We start from the raw sequence: 22,135 nt of genomic DNA on the forward strand, positions 1-22,135 counted from the left end.
CTAGGCGCGCAGGGGATCCGGCGGGTCCCGGGCCCGGCCCCGCCGGGAGCTGAGACGAGGCGCGCCGGGGCCGAGTGGAGTGAGAGGCGAGGCGGCGGCGGTGCTGGAAGATGGCGAGCGGCCGCCTCTCGTCGCCCGGGCGCTCCGCACGCCTCCCGCCGCGGTTGCTGTGCCTGCTGCCGCTGCTGCTGCTGCTGCAGAGCCCGCGCCGCGTGGAGGCGGCGCACATCAAGAAGGCGGAAGCGACCAAGACGAGCGCGCCGAGCGCCGAGGGCCGCTTCGACCGCTACTACCACGAAGAGGAGCTGGGCTCGGCGCTGCGGGAGGCGGCGGCCGCGGGGCCGCCGGGCCTGGCGCGGCTCTTCAGCATCGGCCGCTCGGTGGAGGGCCGGCCGCTGTGGGTGCTGCGCCTCACGGCCGGCCTGGAGCCGCCCCCGGCCCCGGCCCCTGCCCCTGCCCCTGGGGCCGGCGCGGCGGAGGCGGCCGAGGCGGGGCCGCTGGTGCCCGGCCGGCCGCAGGTGAAGCTGGTGGGCAACATGCACGGCGACGAGACGGTGTCGCGCCAGGTGCTGGTCTACCTGGCCCAAGAGCTGGCGGCCGGCTACCGCCGCGGCGACCCGCGCCTCGTCCGCCTGCTCAACACCACCGACGTGTACCTGCTGCCCAGCCTCAACCCCGACGGCTTCGAGCGCGCCCGCGAAGGCGATTGCGGCCTCGGCCTCGGCGGCGACGGCGACGGCTCCTCCCGGGCCAGCGGCCGCGACAACAGCCGCGGCCGCGACCTCAACCGCAGCTTCCCCGACCAGTTCGGCACCGGGGAGCCGCCCGCCTTGGACGACGTGCCCGAGGTGCGCGCGCTCATCGAGTGGATCCGCAGGAACAAGTGAGTCCCGCTGCTCCGGCCTCCGCCCCCGTCAGAGACGGGGAGATGGGGCGGAGACGGTGCAGGGAGACAGCCGCCTTCAGGGGCAGCTTCAAGGGGACTCAGTGTCGTCCTGCCCCAGGGTCCCTCCGGTCCTAGTTGGTGCTGCGCTGCTTGCCTAAAGGCGCTGTCAGCTTTGGGGGCCGGATGGGGAGACTCCCTTCTTGGCTTTCTGGTCTCGCTGGACTGGTGGGCGAATGATTGGAGGAAACCTGAAAGCTAATCTATTAGGTCTTCTCTTCTCTTTTCCTAATTTTCCTAAACCCTGCGCTCGTTGGCTCTTCTAGGCGCTTTGCTAAGCCCTCTCCTTGCCCCGCATTAGGTCACTTGACCTTGACGACCACCTGATGACCACCTCACTATCTTTTTGGGGGGAAGTGAAGGATCAGACTGAGAAGCAGCCTGGGAAGCAGAGATCTTCCAGATAATCCGATTGATTTCTAGTTAGTTTAGCCTTCACAGCTAGGAGGAAGACAGGAGTCTCAAGAAAGGAGATTAAAAAGAAAAAAGAAAAAAGAAAAAAAAAAGACTCGTGGTGGGGCCCTCTTGGTTATTTGACAGAAGAAACCGGTTCTTTCCCACCCTTTGCATTTAATGACTTAGCTATGGAGCTTATGGGTAGAGGTAAAGAATTTGCACAGATCTGTTAACCAGGGTTAAATGATCATGTGTAACATGCACAGTATTAAGAATTAAGTATTAAGGGTATTAGAACCAGAAACACGAGGACCCAAGAAATTGGTGTATAAGATCTGTGCGTTGGTACCTACCCAGTGAAGCGTCACAGGAATTGTTTCTGCTGGAAGGATATTTGGGCTGCTATCATGATAAGGAGCTTTTCTATGAGGGAGGTAGAACTTGAACTGACGCTGGAGAGATGGTATGGTATAGAGGTAAAAAAGGAAGAAGGGAGGACCAAAGGAAGAGTGGCTTACTACTAAGTAAAAGACTGCTCACTAATGAAACACACACAGCAGCCAGTTCTTCATGAGCTGCCAGAACTGTGTTAAAATGTTTGAAGTGAGTCTACCCTTTCCTCTTTACACACCTAGCCACTTTGCCAGCATAGCCTCAGTTTTGTGTCTTCAGAAGACATGTGAAGCAATAGTTGATCTTTATATTTTGATTTGAAGATTTCTGACAGGTAAGGCAAAAGTAGTCATAGACAAAGAAATTGCTTTGTGGATCTTTTGGATTAATTTTTTTTCCAGGAGATTTCAGTCATATAGCAGGCTGAGAAAATTTATGGGTGTTCTGGCAGCTCTAGATTCTATTCTCTCTCACCTTTCACGTTACTCATCCTTTTAAAGAGCCCTTACAGATGATTTTGCCTAACTTTCTGAGAAGACATTTCTTTTAGATACAGTGTCAAGACGATATTTTCCTAGGAAATGGAACTACTTAATGTCAGAAGCTGTGACGGCCAAGGCTTTTCTGAGATGATTGTGTCTAGCACACTGTTTGCATTGCTTAAATGACAAGTCTAAAAATGCCTCTTTGGGGCTAGGGAGATAGCACTACTGCTGGCCGCATTGTCCCCAGTACTGAGTGTGTCCTAAACATTAAATGAACTAAATAATACATATCTTACCATCATTCTTGCAGTGGTATAAATTTTGTGATTAGATTTTTCTCTTTAATAGTTCCTTTCCTCTTTCTTTGTGACTAGAAAGATAAACTCTGTCATGACCCAGGTCTCCCTTAGACTATGCTGAAAGTAGGTTGACATCCAGCCATCCTCATTCTTCAAAATTCTTTAATTCTTTAATTAAATTAATATAAGCATCTTCTAATGCTTATATAGTCAAAAAACAAAGGACACTGAATAAAATAAAAAAAAAACCAAAATAATCACAGAATTTGAGGGTGATTCATTTTATAGGAAATTTAAAAACTGCAACTATTATTCTATCTGGGGAAATTACCTTTATTTGATGTATTTTATCAACATAAGTACATAATTGGAATAAAAATTGTGAAATTCCATTCACCTCGCTGTATTTGATATCAATATTATTATTTTAGAAATAGGAGTTTAAGCCTTACCTATTCCTTCTTTAGGAAGTGAAATTTATTATTATTTTTTGTTTGTTTCACTTTGTACCTCATCCAATGGATGCTTTTTGTGTTATTGATATTTCAGACACAAACTTAGGAAAACGAGATTTTATTTATTTAACTTTAATGAATTATTTTGGCTTTGGGACCACACCTGGCTCTGCTCTCAGGATTCATTCCTGACAATGCTCAGGTGACCATATGGGAGGCCAAGGATCAAACCCAGGCTGGCCACATGCAAGGCAAGTTTCCTACCTCTTGTATTTGCACATGCTTTGGCCTGATTTTATTTATTTTTACACAAGCCATACCCAGCAGTGCCATAGAGGGTTTGGGACCACTCCCACTCATGTTCCACTTGATCAGTTGCTCAGGGGTGTCACCAGAGCTATATGAGGTGGTGCTGGGGGTTAGACGTGAGGTGCTAGGTATAAAACTCAGTGCCTCATACATGCTGTGTTTGTGCTGTAATACTTGAACTACCTCCCAAGCCCTAAATAGTTTTTTGGCTCCTACGTTTTGGGCACACTAGATTAATTAAATGCATCTTTTTTTGGACCTTACTAGAGCAGCATGTTAATTATTTCTTGGTACATTTGTGAAAAATACCATATTGTTGGGGGTGGTTTCAGACTACTTGGGGAAGGAATTTGTATGTATCCAGTTTCCTACGTTTTTGGAAGTTTGTTTTCCAAATATCTAGTTCTTTTAATTTTTAAAAGCAATTGACATGGTTATATGGAAAGTATGATAAAATTAATCCAGAGATCAACTTGGTAATATATAATATATATTTTTTGTTTATTTACCATGCTTTATTTAGCAGCTACTTTATTGTTTTTTATTATTTTTTGGTTTTTGGGTCACACCCGGCAGTTCTCAGGGGTTATTCCTGGCTCCAGGCTCAGAAATTGCTCCTGGCAGGCATGGGGGACCATATGGGGTGCCGGGATTCGAACCGATGACCTCCTGCATGAAAGGCAAACGCCTTACCTCCATGCTATCTCTCCGGCCCCTTAGCAGCTACTTTAAACCTTAGTTGAGGAATAGTTGTGACACTGAATTTATGCATTATAAAATTGATATGCATGAAAACCATAAAATGCCTTTTGAATAAAATTGAATTGATGACCTAGAGAAAGTACAGGGGATTAGGTATTTGTCTCCCAGGTGACTTATTTCAGTTTGACCCCCAGTACCTGCTGTGATCATTGCCAGGAGTGATCCCTGAGCACAGAGTCAGGAGTAAGCCCTGAGCACAGCTGAAGTGTGGCCACCCAATTGAATTGATATGTACAGCTCAGTTGGTTTGAAAAGGATTAAGAGCAGTAATCTTAGAGCTACCATACTTGGTTTCATTTTATCCTGAAATCCTTGTAATAGTGGCAGTATTACTTTTATATGTAATAAGAGTAAGGAAATCTATTGATTGAGCTTGATCACTAAGTAGATTTCAGATATTTCATTGTTCTAAAAGCACTGGTCAGACCCTATTAGTGATATTTCTGAGAAGAGTTCTCAGAAGTGTCAAGACTAAAGACAATATTTAGAAATAGAGAATTTGAGAGTGAATGAGTGAGAGCTGAGTGATAAGAAAGGTGGAGTTAGGATTTTAGAATCTGCACTTAGTTTTTTATTTTTCCTTCTGGTTTTTGGGCCATGCTTTGCAGCGCTCAGGAGTTACGCCATAAACTCAGAAATTACTCCTGGCAGGATTGGAAGACCATATGGGATGCTGGGATCAAACTGGGTCACTTTGAGCAAGGCAAATAAATGCCCTATCACCTGCTCTTATCACTTCGGCCTCTAGAAACTGCACTTAACTTTTAATTTCTATATCATTCCACCTCCCAGGTGCTGATTGTAGAAGTGGGGAACAGTAAGTACTTCTGTAAGTAGAATGCTAGATACCTCCAGAAGAATGAATGTTTGTTGAACAAGTGTTATTATAAAACCATAGTTAGGCACAAAGGTGTTATAAGTATAGTCTCTTAGATTATTCTTATGACAACCCTGGGACGCACATAGCTTTAATATCTACTGTAATTAATTATAGATGAGAAAGAATTCAGGGTTTAGTGTATTTGCAGAAACTTCTGATCCTCTGATAGTACTGCTGGCGAGCAACAGGTCTGGGAGAGCAAATCTTATCCAGATTTGCTTGTCTCCACAGCCTGTGCTATATTGCTGCTGAGCCAAATGGCATTCTCCTCTGATGTCTGTAAAGTGCTAATTATAATTATATTCATTTAAATGCAGTCTCTTCATAGTCTAGTATTTAATTCTTGTTTTTATTGGCTAAATTCTATCTTCTATGAATAGACTGTATTATAAGTAATTTTCATTATTGATCTCCTCTGGGATGGTACCAGCTACTCTTAAAATAATCTGTCAGAGCTGGTGAAGTAGTACAGTGGGTGGATTGCTTGACTAGCATGCAGCTGACCCAGGTTCGATTCCTGGCAGGCATCCCATATGATTCCATGAGCCCTACCAAGGGTGTTCTTGAGCACAGCCAGGAGTAAACCTTGCCTACCATCAGGTGTGGCAAAGATAAACAAAACCTATAAATTAAACATAACATATGTTTATATTTCTTTCAAGCATATTGAAATAAATGTTATGGTTCATTCCCTCCATAGAATTTCTGTAGATCAGTTCATTTCAACACACACAGAGCAGAAAAATCCAATTTTGAATACAAAAAAATGTTTAATCTATATGAATAGTAATGAGGGAAAGATGTAGAAATGGAACTTCAGTATATTTTTGCCTTTACTATTCACCAAAAAGCTTTTTATACTTTACTGTCTATCGATTAGGCAGTTGTAAATAGGATCACTTAAAAATAGGAAAGTGCAAGTTTCTATTATAGGAAGCAGTTTTATTTCAGTGTTGACATACGTTAGAATTGCTGATTCAGAAACTGGGCCCAGAAAAATTAGCTGCTTCTACAATGGTGTAGTGGCACTTTTGTATTCTGTGTGGTGTTGATTTTGTTTGAATGCAGTTACCTGTATCAGGTGCCTTCCTTCTTACCCAGTCTTCTCAATTGTAGCATCTCTAGAAAATGTAAAGTTTCGTAAATTGGAAATGGAATGGGGCCTAAACAGATTTATTTTAAATTAGATGTCCTTACAAAATTTTTGATAGTAAATTTAAACGACATGAAATTTACTAAGTTATGTATTGAACATGTCATGCTTTCTGTATATGTCTGTGAGTTTGACTGAAATATAGATCAACTATAGGGCATAAGCTATATAAAACAGTTGCTTTTGTAGGTAAAAATATAGTTAAATATCAGCAAACTAACATCATTCAACCTCCGATACATAAATTTGAATTTTCTAGGTAACACATGCCCGGATGTTCTGTTATTTATCTGTTTTTTCATTGATAGGAAATTCTTTAAAGACACTTGAAGTTAACTTGAATTGTAAAATCAATTTGAAATTTGTAAAACTAATGATACTTTCATTTTCCTTTATGCTATTATTGTTGGTATGCTTATAACATTTAATAGATTTGTTTTTAGGTCTCCGGGAGATATATTCGACTTCATTTGCTTTTATAGAATTTTTAGATAAATGGTGTTTTCCGAACCTTTGCTTAGTCTGCGATTTGTTTATGTTTTCAAAGGTTTGTGCTTTCTGGAAATCTGCATGGTGGCTCAGTGGTTGCAAGCTATCCTTTTGATGATTCTCCAGAGCATGAGGTCACTGGAATCTATAGTAAAACCTCAGATGATGAAGTCTTTAAATACTTGGCAAAATCCTATGCTTCAAATCACCCTATAATGAAAACTGGTGCTCCACATTGTCCAGGGGATGAGGATGAAACTTTCAAAGATGGGATTACAAATGGTGCACATTGGTATGATGTGGAAGGTATGGAAAGTTCGAAATGTGCCAAATATATATATATTTTTTATTTTAGCTTTCTTACCTCAATTGGGAAACAGCATTTTAAGGACTCAATTAAAATTTTTTTCTTTAGTTTGAAATTTTCAAACTCACAATGATCTGGAAAGAGTATATGAATACCTTCTGATGTTCATTCATGCAGCTATTATCTGACCCCAAATGTACCCCTTCACTCACCCCTCACCCATACGTTATCTGATGCAGCACCATCTCATAGTAGATTGCAGTTTTCATAACACTTCACTTGCAAGTGTTTTAGCATGTGTTTCCCAACTATAGAGAGTATGTCTAAGCATATACCATTATCAACTGAGAAATCAATAGTAATTTGATCATCATTAATGTCATTCCACATGCTGTCCATAACTCAAGATTTCCTCTACTATTCCAAAATATCCTTTTAGTCTTTTTCCTCCAGAACACATCTAGTTCTAGATATGTTACATTCATAATGAGAAGATACAGGTTAAGTTTTCCATCAGGACTGCATAGAGATCACTTTACATCATCACATCACAACATACAGGAGACACAAAGTCAAGCTTCAGGTGGTTAGGCTGTCTATCTTGGTTAATGTAATGACCCTCGTTCTCTTCTTTCATGTAGCAGGGGTCTCAAACTCAATTTACCTGGGGGCTGCAGGAGGCAAAGTCAGTAGTAAGCCTTGAACATTGGGGGGTGTGACCCAAACAACTAAAACAAAACAAAACAAAAAGAGATTCCTCTAGGGCAGGGCCACAAAATGTTGTACAGAGGGCCGCAAACGACCCGCTGGCTGCAAGTTTGAGATCTCTGAATTGTAAAGGCTCATCACTCTGGCTTTAAACCTTTAGTTTAGGCCCTAAGGGTAATCATGGAATACCTTGTGTGCTGGAATGCCTTTGTGTGTGGGTGTGCTGTGTATTTTATGAATTTGCCTTTACAAAATTATTACAAAATTACAATTACTTATTTTTACAAAAATTTTCAGTCACTCCAAACAGAAACTTTGTAACCATTAAGCAGTAACTCCCCATCTTGCACACAGCCATCATTATACTCAGATTTACTTTTTTGATTTCTGTAAATTTGCCCATTGTAGCTATTTCATATAGCTGGAATCTAAATATTTGTGGTTCTACATCTGGGTTATTTTACTTGATGTCTTCAGGGTTCATGCACTTTGTCACCTGTATCAGAACTTCATTTCTTTTTATGGCTGAGAATTAGTCCCTTGTATGCATGTAGATTTTGTTTATCCATTTACCTGTCGCTGTGCACTGAGTTAGTTCCATCATCTATTAGAAATTATGAATCATGTTACTGTGACTGTCTACATGCATCGTTGGATTCCTTGTTCTCAGAATTTTTGGATTTGTACTCAGGAGTTAGGATATCTGGGTCATATGGTAATTACGGGTTTACCGTTTGAGGAAACACTGACTTGTTTACTATAGTGGCTATATAAATTTACTTTCCTGTTAGCAATATATAAGGGTTTACATTACCCATATGATGCTACCTTTAAAAGAATTGTTAAAATAGATTTGAAGTGCTTATTTTTTTTTTTTTTTCTTTTGGTTTTTGGGCCACAACTGGTGATGCTCAGGGATTACTCCTGGCTATGCGCTCTGAAATCGCTCCTGGCTTGGGGGACCATATGGGAGGCTGGGGGTTGAACCGAGGTCTGTCTTAGGCTAGTGTGCAAGGCACACCACTTGCGCCACCGCTCTGTCCCTCCTTTTTTTTCTTCATTTTTTTTTTAAGTGCTAAGAACTGAACTTTAACTTTCATATTTTTTGGAAATTAACTTTTTTGTTTTTATGCACAGGCCTTGACTAAGAGTGAATGGAAAAGGGCTGGATGAAAGGGCTCTAAAGGGCAGCATAAGTGCTTTTAGTGTGTGAACCCAGGCTTTGCCTTGTTTCTTACTATGTGACTCCTAAACCTGCACATTCCATCTAGGGAATGACTATTCTCATAATAGAAATTAGAATATCTAATGAATATTGTAATAGGGAGTGACAATGAATAGTCTGCCCCTCTAATAAAATCTCATTATTGAGAGTGCTCAAGCAGAACTTAATCTATTTTGTGATTTTAAACAATTAACTAATTTGTACCTTTTGTCTTATTTTTTTCACAGTTTTGAAGTCATTATAAAAATAATCTTGTAGTTTAGTATATCCATCCCCAAAAGAAATTTATGAAGCTAATAGTTTTAGGTCAAAGTAGAATTGTTTTCATGGTGGCTCTCCATGTGGGGCATGTACATTGCCACTTTGCTAAACCATCTTTAAGACTTGCCTTCTTTCAACTTAGGAGATTTGCAGAAAGGACAAAAAAAAAAAAAATCCCCGAGTACCTATAACTGATATGGTATGATTAAAGACATGGATATTTAGAGTTCTTTTGGGTAGAATTTGGTTGTACTGTATTTTCTTGCAAGTAGAAGGATTGTGGAAGGCAATTGAATTTAGAGGTGCTGGAGAGGAGAGGGAGAGGAAAAAGATGGAGGGGGGAGGGGAAGGAGAAGGGGATGGGGTAAAAAAGAAGAGTGGGGGAGGAAGGAGGGAGAGAACTCTAGACTCCCATCATAGGATTATGAACTCAAGAGTAAAGTATTTAGCCTAGCTTGTACACTATGTCCTGTTATCTCTGCTAGAATTTTAACTTCCTGTGGGCAGGGACTTTGTTTTATTCAGTTTACATTAGACCATTCCCTGCTATATAGACGGTGAAGTGTCTCTTGAAACTTGGCACCTGAAAAATGAGTGGTTATTTAAAGTATTAGGTACTTTAAATTTAGATTTAACATATTAGATGATATTTGGATTAGATAATAAAAATTTATTAAAAAATCTTTCTAGGGTCCAGAGCAATAGAACAGCAGGGAGGGCATTTGCTTTGCATGGCAGAACAGGGTTTAGTCTCCAGTATCCCATATGGTCCCCTGAGCTTGCCAGGAGTGATTTCTGAGCGCAGAGCCAGAATTAACCTCTGATCTCTGCTAGGTGTGGCCCAAAAACCACCCCCCCCCCCAAAAAAAAATCCTCCTCCAGTTATTGGGACGTTAGTCACTCAATTTAAGAACAGCACCATCAGGGGCCGGAGAGATAGCATTGGAGGTAAGGCGTTTGCCTCTCATGCAGAAGGTTGGTGGTTCAAATCCCGGCATCCCATGTGGTCCCCTGAGCCTGCCAGGAGCAATTACTGAACATAGAGCCAGGAGTAACTCCTGAGCACTGCTGGGTGTGACCCAAAAACCAAAAAAAAAAAAAAAAAAAAAAAAGAACACTACCACCAATAAAAAGAAACTGGAAAATATTTCTTCTGATTTTGTTCCTGCTCTGAGGAAATGTTTGCCTTACTGGTAGATTCTAGATTAGGTTTTTTTTTTTTTTTTTTTTTGGGGTCACATCCGGCAGTGCTCAGGGGTTATTCCTGGCTCCAGGCTCAGAAATTGCTCCTGGCAGGCACGGGGGACCATATGGGACTCCGGGATTCGAACTGATGACCTTCTGCATGAAAGGCAAACGCCTTACCTCCATGCTATCTCTCCGGCCCCCTAGATTAGGTTTTTTAAAGCTTTCTATTAGCCCTACAAGATAAAATGCCTTTCAATCATTTCATATCTGTATGTACATAAAAATAGTTCCATGAAACAGAACTTACCTTTATAATGTATTCCAGTAAATCTTATTTTAGTGTCTTCTGTTTCCTTAAACAAAAGTAGTTTGCCTGAATTCACTAATGTAGTTTAGTGTATACTAATGGGTTATGTCTTGCATTTCAATAAAATACTAGTTTTGGTTACTCTATGGTAGAGATGATTTATTTTCAAATTGTAGGTAGAAAAAAAAGCACCTTACGGGAGATGTACATAGGAAATGTTCCATGACCTGCTCCATACTCAAGGCCAGCTATAGTACCAAATCTTACCTTCACTGTTTTTTATTTTTGAGGTGGGGAGAACCTACCAAAAAGTGCTCAGGTTGGGGCTGGAGATATATAACACAGCGGTGGAGCGTTTGCCTTGCACACAGCTGACTCTGAGCGGACCTGGGCTTGGTTCCCGGCATCCCATATGGTCCCCCAAGAGTGCCAGGGAGGGGCCATTTCTGAGCGCAGAGCCTGGAGTGGCCTCTGAGTGCTGCTGAGTGTAGCCCAAAAGCCCCAAAATAAAAAACAAAACAAAACAAAAAACAAAAAGTGCTCAGGAAACTGGGGTCCCTTCCTGAAGAACCCTGTTCTTTGGTTCTCTGTGAGAGCTCTATGATGCTATTTTGGTCCGAGCCCCAGGATTAACTGGACTACCCTTGTGGCTCAGGGTGTCTGAGGCTACATCTAGGAGTGGTAGAGAGAGGGTGGAGGCCTCCAAGGCTGCACCTGGTGGTGTTCAGGGGACCAGATGGTACTGGGGTTCCAGTTAGGTTGGCCATCTGCAAGGTATTGACTTTAACCCCTGTACTACCTGGTACTTATTTACTGTTTTTTTTTTTTTTATAAATATATTTGTTATATCATTGAAAACCACAGAAAGTGAACCCACATTAAAGAGGACCTAGGATGTATTTAGCTGTTTCTTTTGTCCTGATTTACAATTTTTCCAGAGAATACATGTCTTTCCTAGGTCACCCTCTTTTAGATTACCTTCTTTATCATTCGGAAGAATATTGAAATAACAAGTTGATCAGAAACCTAGTTGTTAGGCCATAAGTTGGTCATAGGTGTCTCTGCAATCTGTGGCTGGTTAGGACAGTAGTTACAAGACTTTGTCTTTTTAAGGCATACACTTAGGGCTGAGTCTTTATCTCTCTGGAAGAAGAAAATGTTCTTATTTAGCTTTCATCTCTCTTTTCCCTTTATACAGGCAGAAAGTTATGAAATGTCACCAGATAACATATAATGTAATAAATTCCCTTTAGTGTGTTTGACTTGAATTCCTTTAATCATGTGGATTCTCTTTATAAAGTAGAGGTCCCATTGAATTGCATTAATGTGCTTTAAATATTGATGTGTCTTGGCTTGAAGTACCATAGTAGATTGCTGACAGAAGAGAAGAGGTTAGGGAAAATGATTGCCAAATTATTTTGAACAGTCCAAGAGGTTATTTGGGTCATTTGGGAGAACATTTCCTGTGTCATTAAACAGGGCATTATGGGGCCGGAGTGATAGCACAGTGGCAGGGCATTTGCCTTGCATGCAGCCAACCTTCGTCGGACCCAGGGATGGCACCAAACCAAACCAAACCAAAAATAAAAAAATAAAACCAGGGAATTGTTGCTTGGAATGTACTTAGAATCAGAGCACTTGCTTTGCATATGTGAGACCCAGGATTCCATCCATGGCACAATAAAAAGCAAAGAATAAACAAGAGCATTATAGATCAATTCATATCATTACAGAAAGTTGGAGTCTAATGAAAATAAAAAGGATCAAATATACAGTGTACAACCAGTGAAATATTGGTTATTAGGAAATAGACATCCATAAATACAGTAGGAGTATTAAAATATGCCTCAGAAATTATTTGATCATGAAGGAGGTAAGAATACCAGTAAAGGGCCAGTGATATAGCACAGCAGTAGGGCATTTGCCTTATAAGCAGCCGATCCAGGATGGATGGTGGCTTGAATCTGGCATTCATTTGGTCCCCATGCCTACCAGGAGCGATTTCTGAGCACAGAGCCAGGAGTAACCCCTGAGTGAGAATGGGTGTGACCCCAAAACCAAAAAAAAAAAAAAAAAAAAAAAAGAATACCAGTAAAGGGGCCAGAGAGATAGCGTGGAGGTAGGGCATTTGCCTTGCATGCAGAAGGACGGTGATTTGAATCCCGGCATCTCATATGGTCCCCGAGCCTGCCAGGGGCGATTTCTGAGAATACTAGTGAAGATACAGTAGACTTAAATAATAAAAATAAATAAATTAATCTGAAGTGTACAGAATATTGCCTTAATATTGAATTTTATCCTATTTAAGAACATGTATAGAATCACATCTAGAGAACATACTATATTTTAAAAACATGTGTAGACTATTGCCTTCATATCTAATTTTCCTGCAGGTTCTTTTATTTTTTTATTTTTTTTGCTTTTTGGGCCACACTGGGTGATGCTCAGGGGTTACTTCTGGCTCTGTGCTCAGAAATCGCCCCTGACTTGGGGGACCATATGAAATGCCGGGGGTTCGAACCACAGTTCGTCAGCAGAGTGCAAGGCAAATACCCTACTGCTGCATCATGGCTCTGGCCCCAAGATCTTTTTGATAATCTGAAGTATATATGATGAGTAGTTTACCAGTTGTCAGTGCTTATGAACGATGTTTTGGGTTTTATTTGTATCATGTTACTTTATTTCGAAATTTGTTTTCTTTTAGGTACCATGATTTCAATACAGTTAATGTTTCATGCATACCATATGGTCCAGTACCACACCCTTCACCATAATGTCCCTCACTCAAGTTTTTTCCTCTTCTTTACTTCTCCCAAGCATGGTAAACTTGGTTCTTGGTTCTGGAGACCAGTTCTCAGATTTTGTTGCCTTTGATATGTTAATGGTTTTTAAAATTACACTGTAAAAACAAAACTATTGTAAAACACATAGGAACTTCTATCTTTACTTATTTTACATTTTTAACAGGATAAAATCTAAATTTATTAGCATGGCCCTGAAGGTCTTATAATCTCACTAAATTCTACCTTTCTCTTGCTTGCTTGTGATTTTTTTTTTTTTGAGTGGGGTGAAGGTGTTAGATTTTGGTTTACACCAGGTGGTACTCAGAGCTTACTCCTGTCACTGTACTCAGGAATCATTCCTGGTGGGCTTATGGATCAAACCCATGTCAGTTGTATGCAAGGCAAGTAAGTGCTCTACCCACTATTACTCTGGCCCCATTAGCTTGTAAATTCTTTGATAATAAGTATATTGTGGTGCTATTCATTTTGTAAGAGTCCTAGGAGAAAGGAGACTTGAGATGTTTTTTCTAATTCTTTGGAATTGGACTTGCTTTCAAGATAGTCTTTTTATCAGGAAAGATCCTTACAGGAGTGAAAGGAAGTATGAACTATGTCAGAAATTATACAAAATTCACAGAATTGCAGTTAGTCTTTAATTACATGTAGAACAGAATTCCAGGCCGGGCGGTGGCGCTAAAGGTAAGGTGCCTGCCTTGCCTGCGCTAGCCTTGGACGGACCGTGGTTCGATCCCCCGGTGTCCCATATGGTCCCCCAAGCCAGGAGCAACTTCTGAGCACATAGCCAGGAGTAACCCCTGAGCGTTACCGGGTGTGGCCCAAAAACCAAAAAAAAAAAAAAGAACAGAATTCCAATGATAAGGACCAAAGATCTAAGTAAGGTTTTGAGTGAGAGAGAAAGAGAAAGAGAGTGGTGTGTGTGTGTGTGTGTGTGTGTGTGTGTGTGTGTGTGTACGTGTGCATGTGAAGAGCTAATGTGTGAAATTGGAGGTGGTACTAGATATACTAGTCATAGGTACCTAATTATATGTAGAACAGAGTGTCAATGATAAGAAGGACCCAAAGATCTAAGTAAGGGGAGGGAGGGGGAGAGAGAGAGAGAAAGAGAGAGAGAGAGAAGAGAGAGAGAGAATAGAGTTAATGTGTGAAAATTGGAGGTGGTATTAGTTATACTAGTCATAGGTATCTAATTGGAGATTGGGAAATAGCTTCTAGAACTTAGGAAAAATGTCAAGATAGGAGAGTTAGGAGATAAGAGACATTTTGGAAAGCATATGGCAGTGTACATGATTTTGAAAATGAAATTGATATTGTTTCTTGGCGTAATTTAATTGCTTGGAGCCAAAACTCTAACCAGAACACACACACATATGCATTCATATATATAAACGAGTAGATGGGTGCTTTTTCATCCCCAAAGTAAATGTGTATCACACATTTTATACTAGGTTTATTAAAAAAGGTTTTAAATTTAAAGTTAAGATATGAATTTTCAGTCTGTTACTAATGTTTTAAGAGTAGTATTGGTAATAAGATGTGTTAATAAGTTTTAGTAAGTGCTTTTGTTTTATTTGATCTCATACAGAAGCTGGTTAGATCTCTTTTTTTCTTTTTTAATTTTAGTACTGCCAACCTAATTTTAAAGGAAAGTAGAAAGATAAAACAACACTCAGACTATTTCCTTCCACATGAGTCACAAGTTTGCTTTAGTATACTGAAATATAGCCTAATATAAAATATGACCTTTAGGAACAGTGCAGTTGTGTACTTTGTAATGTGACAACAGACATACATGAAATTTGCCAACGACTTTAGGATTTTGTTCCTAAATCCTCAGATCCAGTCTTAATGTCCAGTGTCTAAACATTTGATATCTTTTTTTGTTCATTTTTTGGGGGGGGGACACCTTGAGTAGTTAGGACTTAACTTCTCTCTTTGCATTCAGGGATCACTCCTGGTGGGGCTTGGGGAAATATACGGAGTGCTGAGGACCGTCTACATGCTGTACTATCACTCTGTCTTAAATGTACTTTTTTCCTTTCCTACTAAACTCAGATAATAGAGAATGGGAAAGTAGGTAGGTGTTTTATTTATTTATTTTTTGTTTTTAAAAACATGGCAAATGCAGAGGCTGGAGAGTGAGTTGATAAGAGAGGGTGAAGAGAACATGCCTGCCTATAGTCAGCCCCAGTTCAATTCCTGTTATTACATGGTTTTGAACATTTCTGGGTTCAGCCCTGGAGGCCCTCTGAACACCACTGGGGTGGTACAGGTAATCCCCAGCATAGAATTGGAGTAGCACTGCCCCTTTGAACCTTTTATTGAACCACAGGCACAGTTGGCTAAGAATTGTGTTGAGGGCCCCAGTGAACTGCTTGGGAGACCCCTATCCCACTGAAAACAAAAAGCAAGAAAAATGCAGCTTAAAGAGTTGCATGATACTGTTGACCAAGTTAGACCAAACTGAAAACAGATGTAAGACTGTGTAATTTAGTTTAACTTTGAAGAGCTATGTCATTAGCAAATATATATTTAGTGGGAGTGGTGAAGGAAATAGGTTTTGAGATAAGTTGATCAGAATCCAAAGAATATAAGTTCAGTTAAGACTTGTCAAACTGAACTTGAATTTAAAAGTCAGGAATATGGAAGTTAATTCTTTCATGGATATTCTCTCTCCCCTTTCCCCCCCCACCTTTTTTTTTTTGGTTTTTGGGTCACACCCTGCAGCGCTCAGGGGTTACTCCTTGCTCTATGCTCAGAAATCGTTCCTGGCAGGCTCGGGGGACTATATGGGATGCCAGGATTCCAACCACTGTCCTTCTGCATGAAAGGCAAACGTACTACCTCCATGCTATCTCTCTGGCCCCTCATGGATATTCTCTTTATTTTTCCATTAATTTGATTCCAATTTTCCACTTAATTTTTTTATGAATATCATACTCAGTAGTTTTTAGATATACTCCAAGAAGTATAAATAACTCATTGGTAAATAAATTATTGTTGTTATTTTGTTTCTGTTTTTATTATTTTGGGCCATACCTGGAGACACTTGGGTTATTCCTGGCTCTGCGCTCAGAAATCGCACTGACTTGGGGGACTATATGGGATGCTGGGGATTGAACCCTGCATCTGTACTGGGTTAGCTGCTTGCCAGGCAAACGTCATACTGCTGTGCTACCACTTGGCTCCTGTAAATAAATTATTAACAAACATTTTAGTTTAATTTTTTTGGGGGGTCACACCTAGCAATGCTTAGGGTTTACTCCTGGCTTTGTGTTCAGGAATTTAACCTGGCAGCCTTTGGGGACTATATGGGATGCCAGGGATAGAACCTGCATGAAAAGTAAATACTATCACTCCAGACTCTTATTTATAAACATTAAAGTTGTGAGAACTTTTCACTGTTCTTTGAAGTAGTATTTTTTGGGGGGGTGGGTGAAGGAACCATATTTAGCCAGTGTCAGTGCTTTATTTTCTGGCAGGGTTTCAGTGGGTATCACTCCTGTTGGTGTGTGTATGTGAAAGATTTATAATTCACTTTGGTCACAATAAAAATTATTAATAAAAAAATTTTAGGAGAAAATGGCAATATGTAAAGTTTCTGTTTAAAGAAGTTTATGTTCATCTATGTTTCAGATAGGAATAAAATTTCTAGTCTTTTATTTATTTAGGTACATCTAAAATAATAATGTAAACATTTTATTTAAAAGTAAGATTTAGGATCATATTTACCTGCTGGTAAGACACTTGCCTTGCAAGTATCTGACCTGGGTTTGATCCCTAACCAAATTTGATCCTCAGCAACCGTCAGGAGTGATTCTGAGTATCACTGGGTAGAGCAAAAACAAAAACAAAAAAAAAATTCAAAACACCTAAAACCCAAAACAAATCAGGGAGAATAGCAGTTAGGGCACATGCCTAGAATGTCCCCTACGTGGTTCTATTTCTGGCACACAGAGTCACACAACCATCTCCAGATGCAGCACTGGAGGACCCCAAGGACTCCAGATGTGGCCTGGAGATCACAGCCACCACAAGATCCAAGCAGCATTGTGTCCCAGGGTCCTTGCACTGCGATTCTCCCCTAGTGCGTGAAACATCATGGTTGGGAGGGCTTCTAGATATCCTGGAATTTGCTTGCCTGGAAGTTATGCCTAAATAACAACTTTAAATAACTGAATCTTTCACAGTAATATTTAAGGTACATAGTGACAGTGAATCAGGGGCATTCTCACTACCAATGTCAAACTTTTATTTCTATCCCACTTACTCCCAGCTGTTATTTGAGTTATCCCTAAATATATATAAAAAACCTGATGTTTGGAATAATATATATTAATTTATTTATAGTTTGTAACATAAATTATAAAGAGAAATTACATATATAGTTTTACATTTTATATGTAGTATATATAAAATTTACATTGTACAAAGTTTACAACTATAGAAATTTAAGATGAAAACTTTAGATACCAGTTAAAAGTTTGTGATGTATAACTTAAAAAATTATTTTACTTTAAATCAAGTATAAAGTTTATTGGTTTAGACTGGTGGGTAATAGTGGCCTGTTTATCTACAGTTGTTAGTAAAATTAATAACATCTATGAATAAAGTGCTTATTGCTTTGAGGTATTCCTTTAATGATTCCTTTACTCCGAGGATTAAATTTTTTTTTTGGTTGAATACAGATAATTGTTCTGAAATCTGAAACTTCATCCATCAGACTGTGCTGAACATATGACATAACCAGCTTAAAATAAACATGATTTTACTGAATCTGGCAGTAACTGCAGCTGTCAGTAATGTTAGACCTACTCTCTTTTGTAGTGAAATCTAACTTTGCATATGTAGATTTTTTCTTTAAGAAAAAAAATGAAGACAATGAATCCTAACCAGCTGCTTGGTTAAGATAGCTTATGTAATCTTTGACATTTAGAATTGGAATAAATAAACGTTAGGTTTAACACAGATGGCAAAGAATGCCTATTTGTGGCATCTTGAAAATATTCTTAAAATTATTCATAACAGTTGATAATTTCATTTGTTTTCAATGTCTTAGATATTTTTAAAATAAAAGTAATTTTTAGTTCAGTTACTATAGAAAAACAGTATGGAGGCTTTTCAAAAATTAAAAAAACGGATCTTTCATGTAACCCAGTGATTCTACTCTTGGATATCTATCCCAAGAACATAGAAACATTAATTTAAAAAGACAATGCCCACTTACATTTATCACAGTGCTGTTTATAGTTGCCAAAATCTGGAAACAACCCTAACAGCAAATGAGTGGATAAAGAAATTGTACAGATACACTATGGACCATTACTCAGCTCTAAGGAAAGATTGAAATTTTGAAGTTTTCTGCAACTTGAATGGATCTGGAAGAACTCATTCTAAGGGAAATGAGTCATAAAGACAAAATCACTCATGCAGAGTATATAGAAACAAAATAAGGGAGTAGACAATGGTTTATGAAAACAAATCTGGATCCAGAGCGATAGCACAGCGGTAGGGTGTTTGCCTTGCATGTGGCTGACCCAGGACGGACCTGGGTTCGATCCCCAGTGTCCCATATGGTCCCCCGAGCCAGGAGTGATTTCTGAGCACATAGCCAGAAAAAAAGAAAAAGGAAAAGAAAGAAAACAAATCCTGAAATTCAGCTTACCAAATGTTGGTGGGTGGGACTGACTGTAAATGTCATTTTCTTGTTAATTGATGGTGTTTAATTCTATGTCCTTTGATAATTTTGTTTGTTTTGATCATTACTTAAGAAGAATGTTAAGTCTACTATAGCCATTTTACTATGATGTTTCTTTTGGGGTGGGGGCATACCCAGAAATTATCAGGGCTTATTTCTGCTTTGTGCTCAAGAATCATTCTGGTAGTGCTCAGGCGCTGGGGATTAAATCGGGGCAGCTGTGTGTAAGTCAGTTGTCTGATCCCCTGAACTGTCTCTTCAATTCAGTTTCATCAGTTCTGCAATGTTCAGGTGCCTCATTTGGGATTATGTTAGCTTGCTCTTTTAATCATGCTTATATTCTCTCTCTTTGGCACTCTGCCTTTCTCTGAAATCCACTTTATGTGATATTAATATATCCACTCCATCTTTGTTTTCACTTGTATTTACAAGGTATATCGTTTTCATTTTGGCTTATCAAGAGTCTTAAATTTTAGGTTTCTTATAGATTGCTTATAGTTAGGTCATATTAAAAGTTTTTTCGACATACACACTTTCCCTTTATTTCATTTTCCTCTTCCTTCCCCCATTTCCATTCCCATTTTTGACCTCTTTTGTCCCTCTATTAGATATATACTTTTAATTTTTTTAATTTTAATTTATTTATTTTACGTTTTTCGTTTTCATCCAGTAGTACTGGGGGCCCCTTCCAGCTCTGAGAACTAAGTTCAGTTACATGCAAGGAAAGTGGCTTACTCCAGTATGTTCTTTTCACTCTTCCACTAGATACTTTCCATTTTAAAAGGCTGAGAAAAGGGGCTGGAGTGATAATACAGTGGGAGGGTGTTTGCCTTGCATTCAGCTAACCTGGATTTGATCCTTGGCATCCCATATGGTCCCCTGAGCACCGCCAATGTGGAGCCAGGAATAATCCCTGAATACCCACCCCCCCCAAACAAACAAGCAAACAACCAAAACCAAAAATCAAACATAAAAGGCTGAACAGGACTGGAGAGCTAGCAAAGGAGTTACAACTCTTGTCTTGCACATCTTTGACCCACTGTTCAGTCCTGACACGACATAACATTACCACATAGGCCCCCTGAGCTCTACCAGAAGGGATTCCTTTTAGCACAGAGCTAGTCCTAAACGCTGCTGGGTGTGGGCCTAAAAATATAAAATAAAGGGCTGAGTGGTTGTTTGCATATTTTAGTAGGTGAGAATGCAGAGCAACTGGATTCATTGATGGTAGGAAAGTGAAATGGTACAGTCACTTTGGAAAACAATTTAATAGTTTCTTATGAAGTGTAAGTTACAATTATCATATGATCCAGTTATGCCTTTTCTAAATATTTACTCAAAATACAGGAAAATATATGTCCACATTAAGATCTGTGCAGTTTTGTTTATAATTGCTCAAAACTGAAAATACATCACAAAGTCATGCACATCCCTTGAAAACAAATACATTCCATGGTAAATGGATAAACAAATTCTATGTTTATTAATGGATACATAGTAATGAGATTTCACATTTGTAACACTATGAATCTCAGAAGCATTATGCTAAAGGAAACAGTATAAATATAAATATATATATACAGTGTATATACAGTCTATATACAAAACAAAGTATATGTTGCCTTTTTTTTTTGTTTTTTTGTTTTTGGGCCACACTTGGTGACGCTCAGGAGTTACTCTGGCATTGTGCCCAGAAATCGCTCCTGGCTTGGGGGACCATATGTGACGCTGGGGGATTGAACTAAGGTCCATCCTATGCTAGCCACATGCAGGGCAAACGCCCTACTGCTTGTGTCACCGCTCTAGCCCCTATATTGCATAATTTTTAATTTGATATATTGAAGAAGCAAAAGTACAAAAATTATATTTAGAAATTATATTAAGTGGCTGGAGAGAAATTATATTTAGTGGTTGTCTAGGGCATAGAAGTTGCATTGTATACTAAAAGGGATGGATTTTCAGTATACAAATTATCCCTCAATAAACCTGACTTGGAGAACTGTAAAGTAGCATGTTTATTAGAGAGTGTCAAATTTGTTTTCAGTTACATCATACTTGATGAAAAAAAGGGAATTGATATACTTCTATAGATAATAATATTTAAAGTGTCTTGTAAAAAAGTGGTCTTTGACATGGTGTATGTTTTTAAAAATAATATTTGGCAAATATGACAGTAAGTAACTTTAATTTAAAGTTATGATAACTTCGGGGCCAGTGAGGTGGCGCTAGAGGTAAGGTGTCTGCCTTGCAAGCGCTAGCCAAGGAAAGACCATGGTTCGATCCCCCGGCATCCCATATGGTCCCCCAAGCTAGGGTCAATTTCTGAGTGCTTAGCCAGGAGTAACTCCTGAGCATCAAACGGGTGTGGCTGAAAAAAACAAAACAAAACAAAAAATAAAGTTACGATAACTTTAAAACACTTTAAATGGTTGCATAGTAGCCCATTACTGAAGTGATCATTTCTTGGTATTCATTTTATTTCCAGTTGTACTTTAGTTTAATCATCCTTGTAACTATTCATCTTTTTGTTTTGTTTTGAGCTATATTTGGTGGTGCTCAGGGGATTAATGCTGAGATCTAATCTGGGGTTCTTATTATGCAAAGCATGTAATGATTCTAGAATCCTTTATTTTTGTGTATTTTCCTTCATCTTAAAATTTTTTTTGATTTAAAAGAATTTTGGTAGTTAAATATATCATTCTTTTCCTTAAATATTTGGTTTATATAAAAATAGGCTTTTCTCTTATTCTGAGAGTGATAAAACACTTGTTTTGGTATTTAGTTTTGCTTGTGGTTTAATTTTTTTGTTTGTTTGTTTTTGAGTCACACCCAGCAGCGCTAAGGTTTACTCTTGGCTCTATGCTCAGAAATGGCTCCTGTCAGGCTCAGGAGATGCCGGGATTTGAACCAATGACCTTCTGCATGAAAGGCAAACGCCTTACCTCCATGCTATCTCTCCGGCCCCATGATTTAATTTTTACGTTAAACTTCATATGTAGTAAGGAGTTGAAATTGGAGGACACATGGAGATGAAGAAAGTAGTTAAGTATGGATATCTATGAGAAGAACACATTGG

At 39.4% G+C, this 22,135-nt stretch overlaps 1 protein-coding gene across 1 annotated transcript in view; it reads left to right on the forward strand.

The window, feature by feature from the left end:
- Positions 1-110: 110 nt before the first annotated feature.
- The window catches only part of CPD (carboxypeptidase D), a 71,280-nt gene continuing 49,255 nt past the window's right edge, over positions 111-22,135 (forward strand). The window contains exons 1-2 of the mRNA XM_049789691.1: positions 111-883; positions 6,623-6,870. Coding sequence (XP_049645648.1) covers positions 111-883; positions 6,623-6,870 — 1,021 coding nt within the window. The remainder of the gene's footprint in view (positions 884-6,622; positions 6,871-22,135) is intronic.

The sequence above is a fragment of the Suncus etruscus genome, chromosome 1 (genome assembly GCF_024139225.1).
Source record: "Suncus etruscus isolate mSunEtr1 chromosome 1, mSunEtr1.pri.cur, whole genome shotgun sequence".
NCBI classification, from domain to species: domain Eukaryota; kingdom Metazoa; phylum Chordata; class Mammalia; order Eulipotyphla; family Soricidae; genus Suncus; species Suncus etruscus.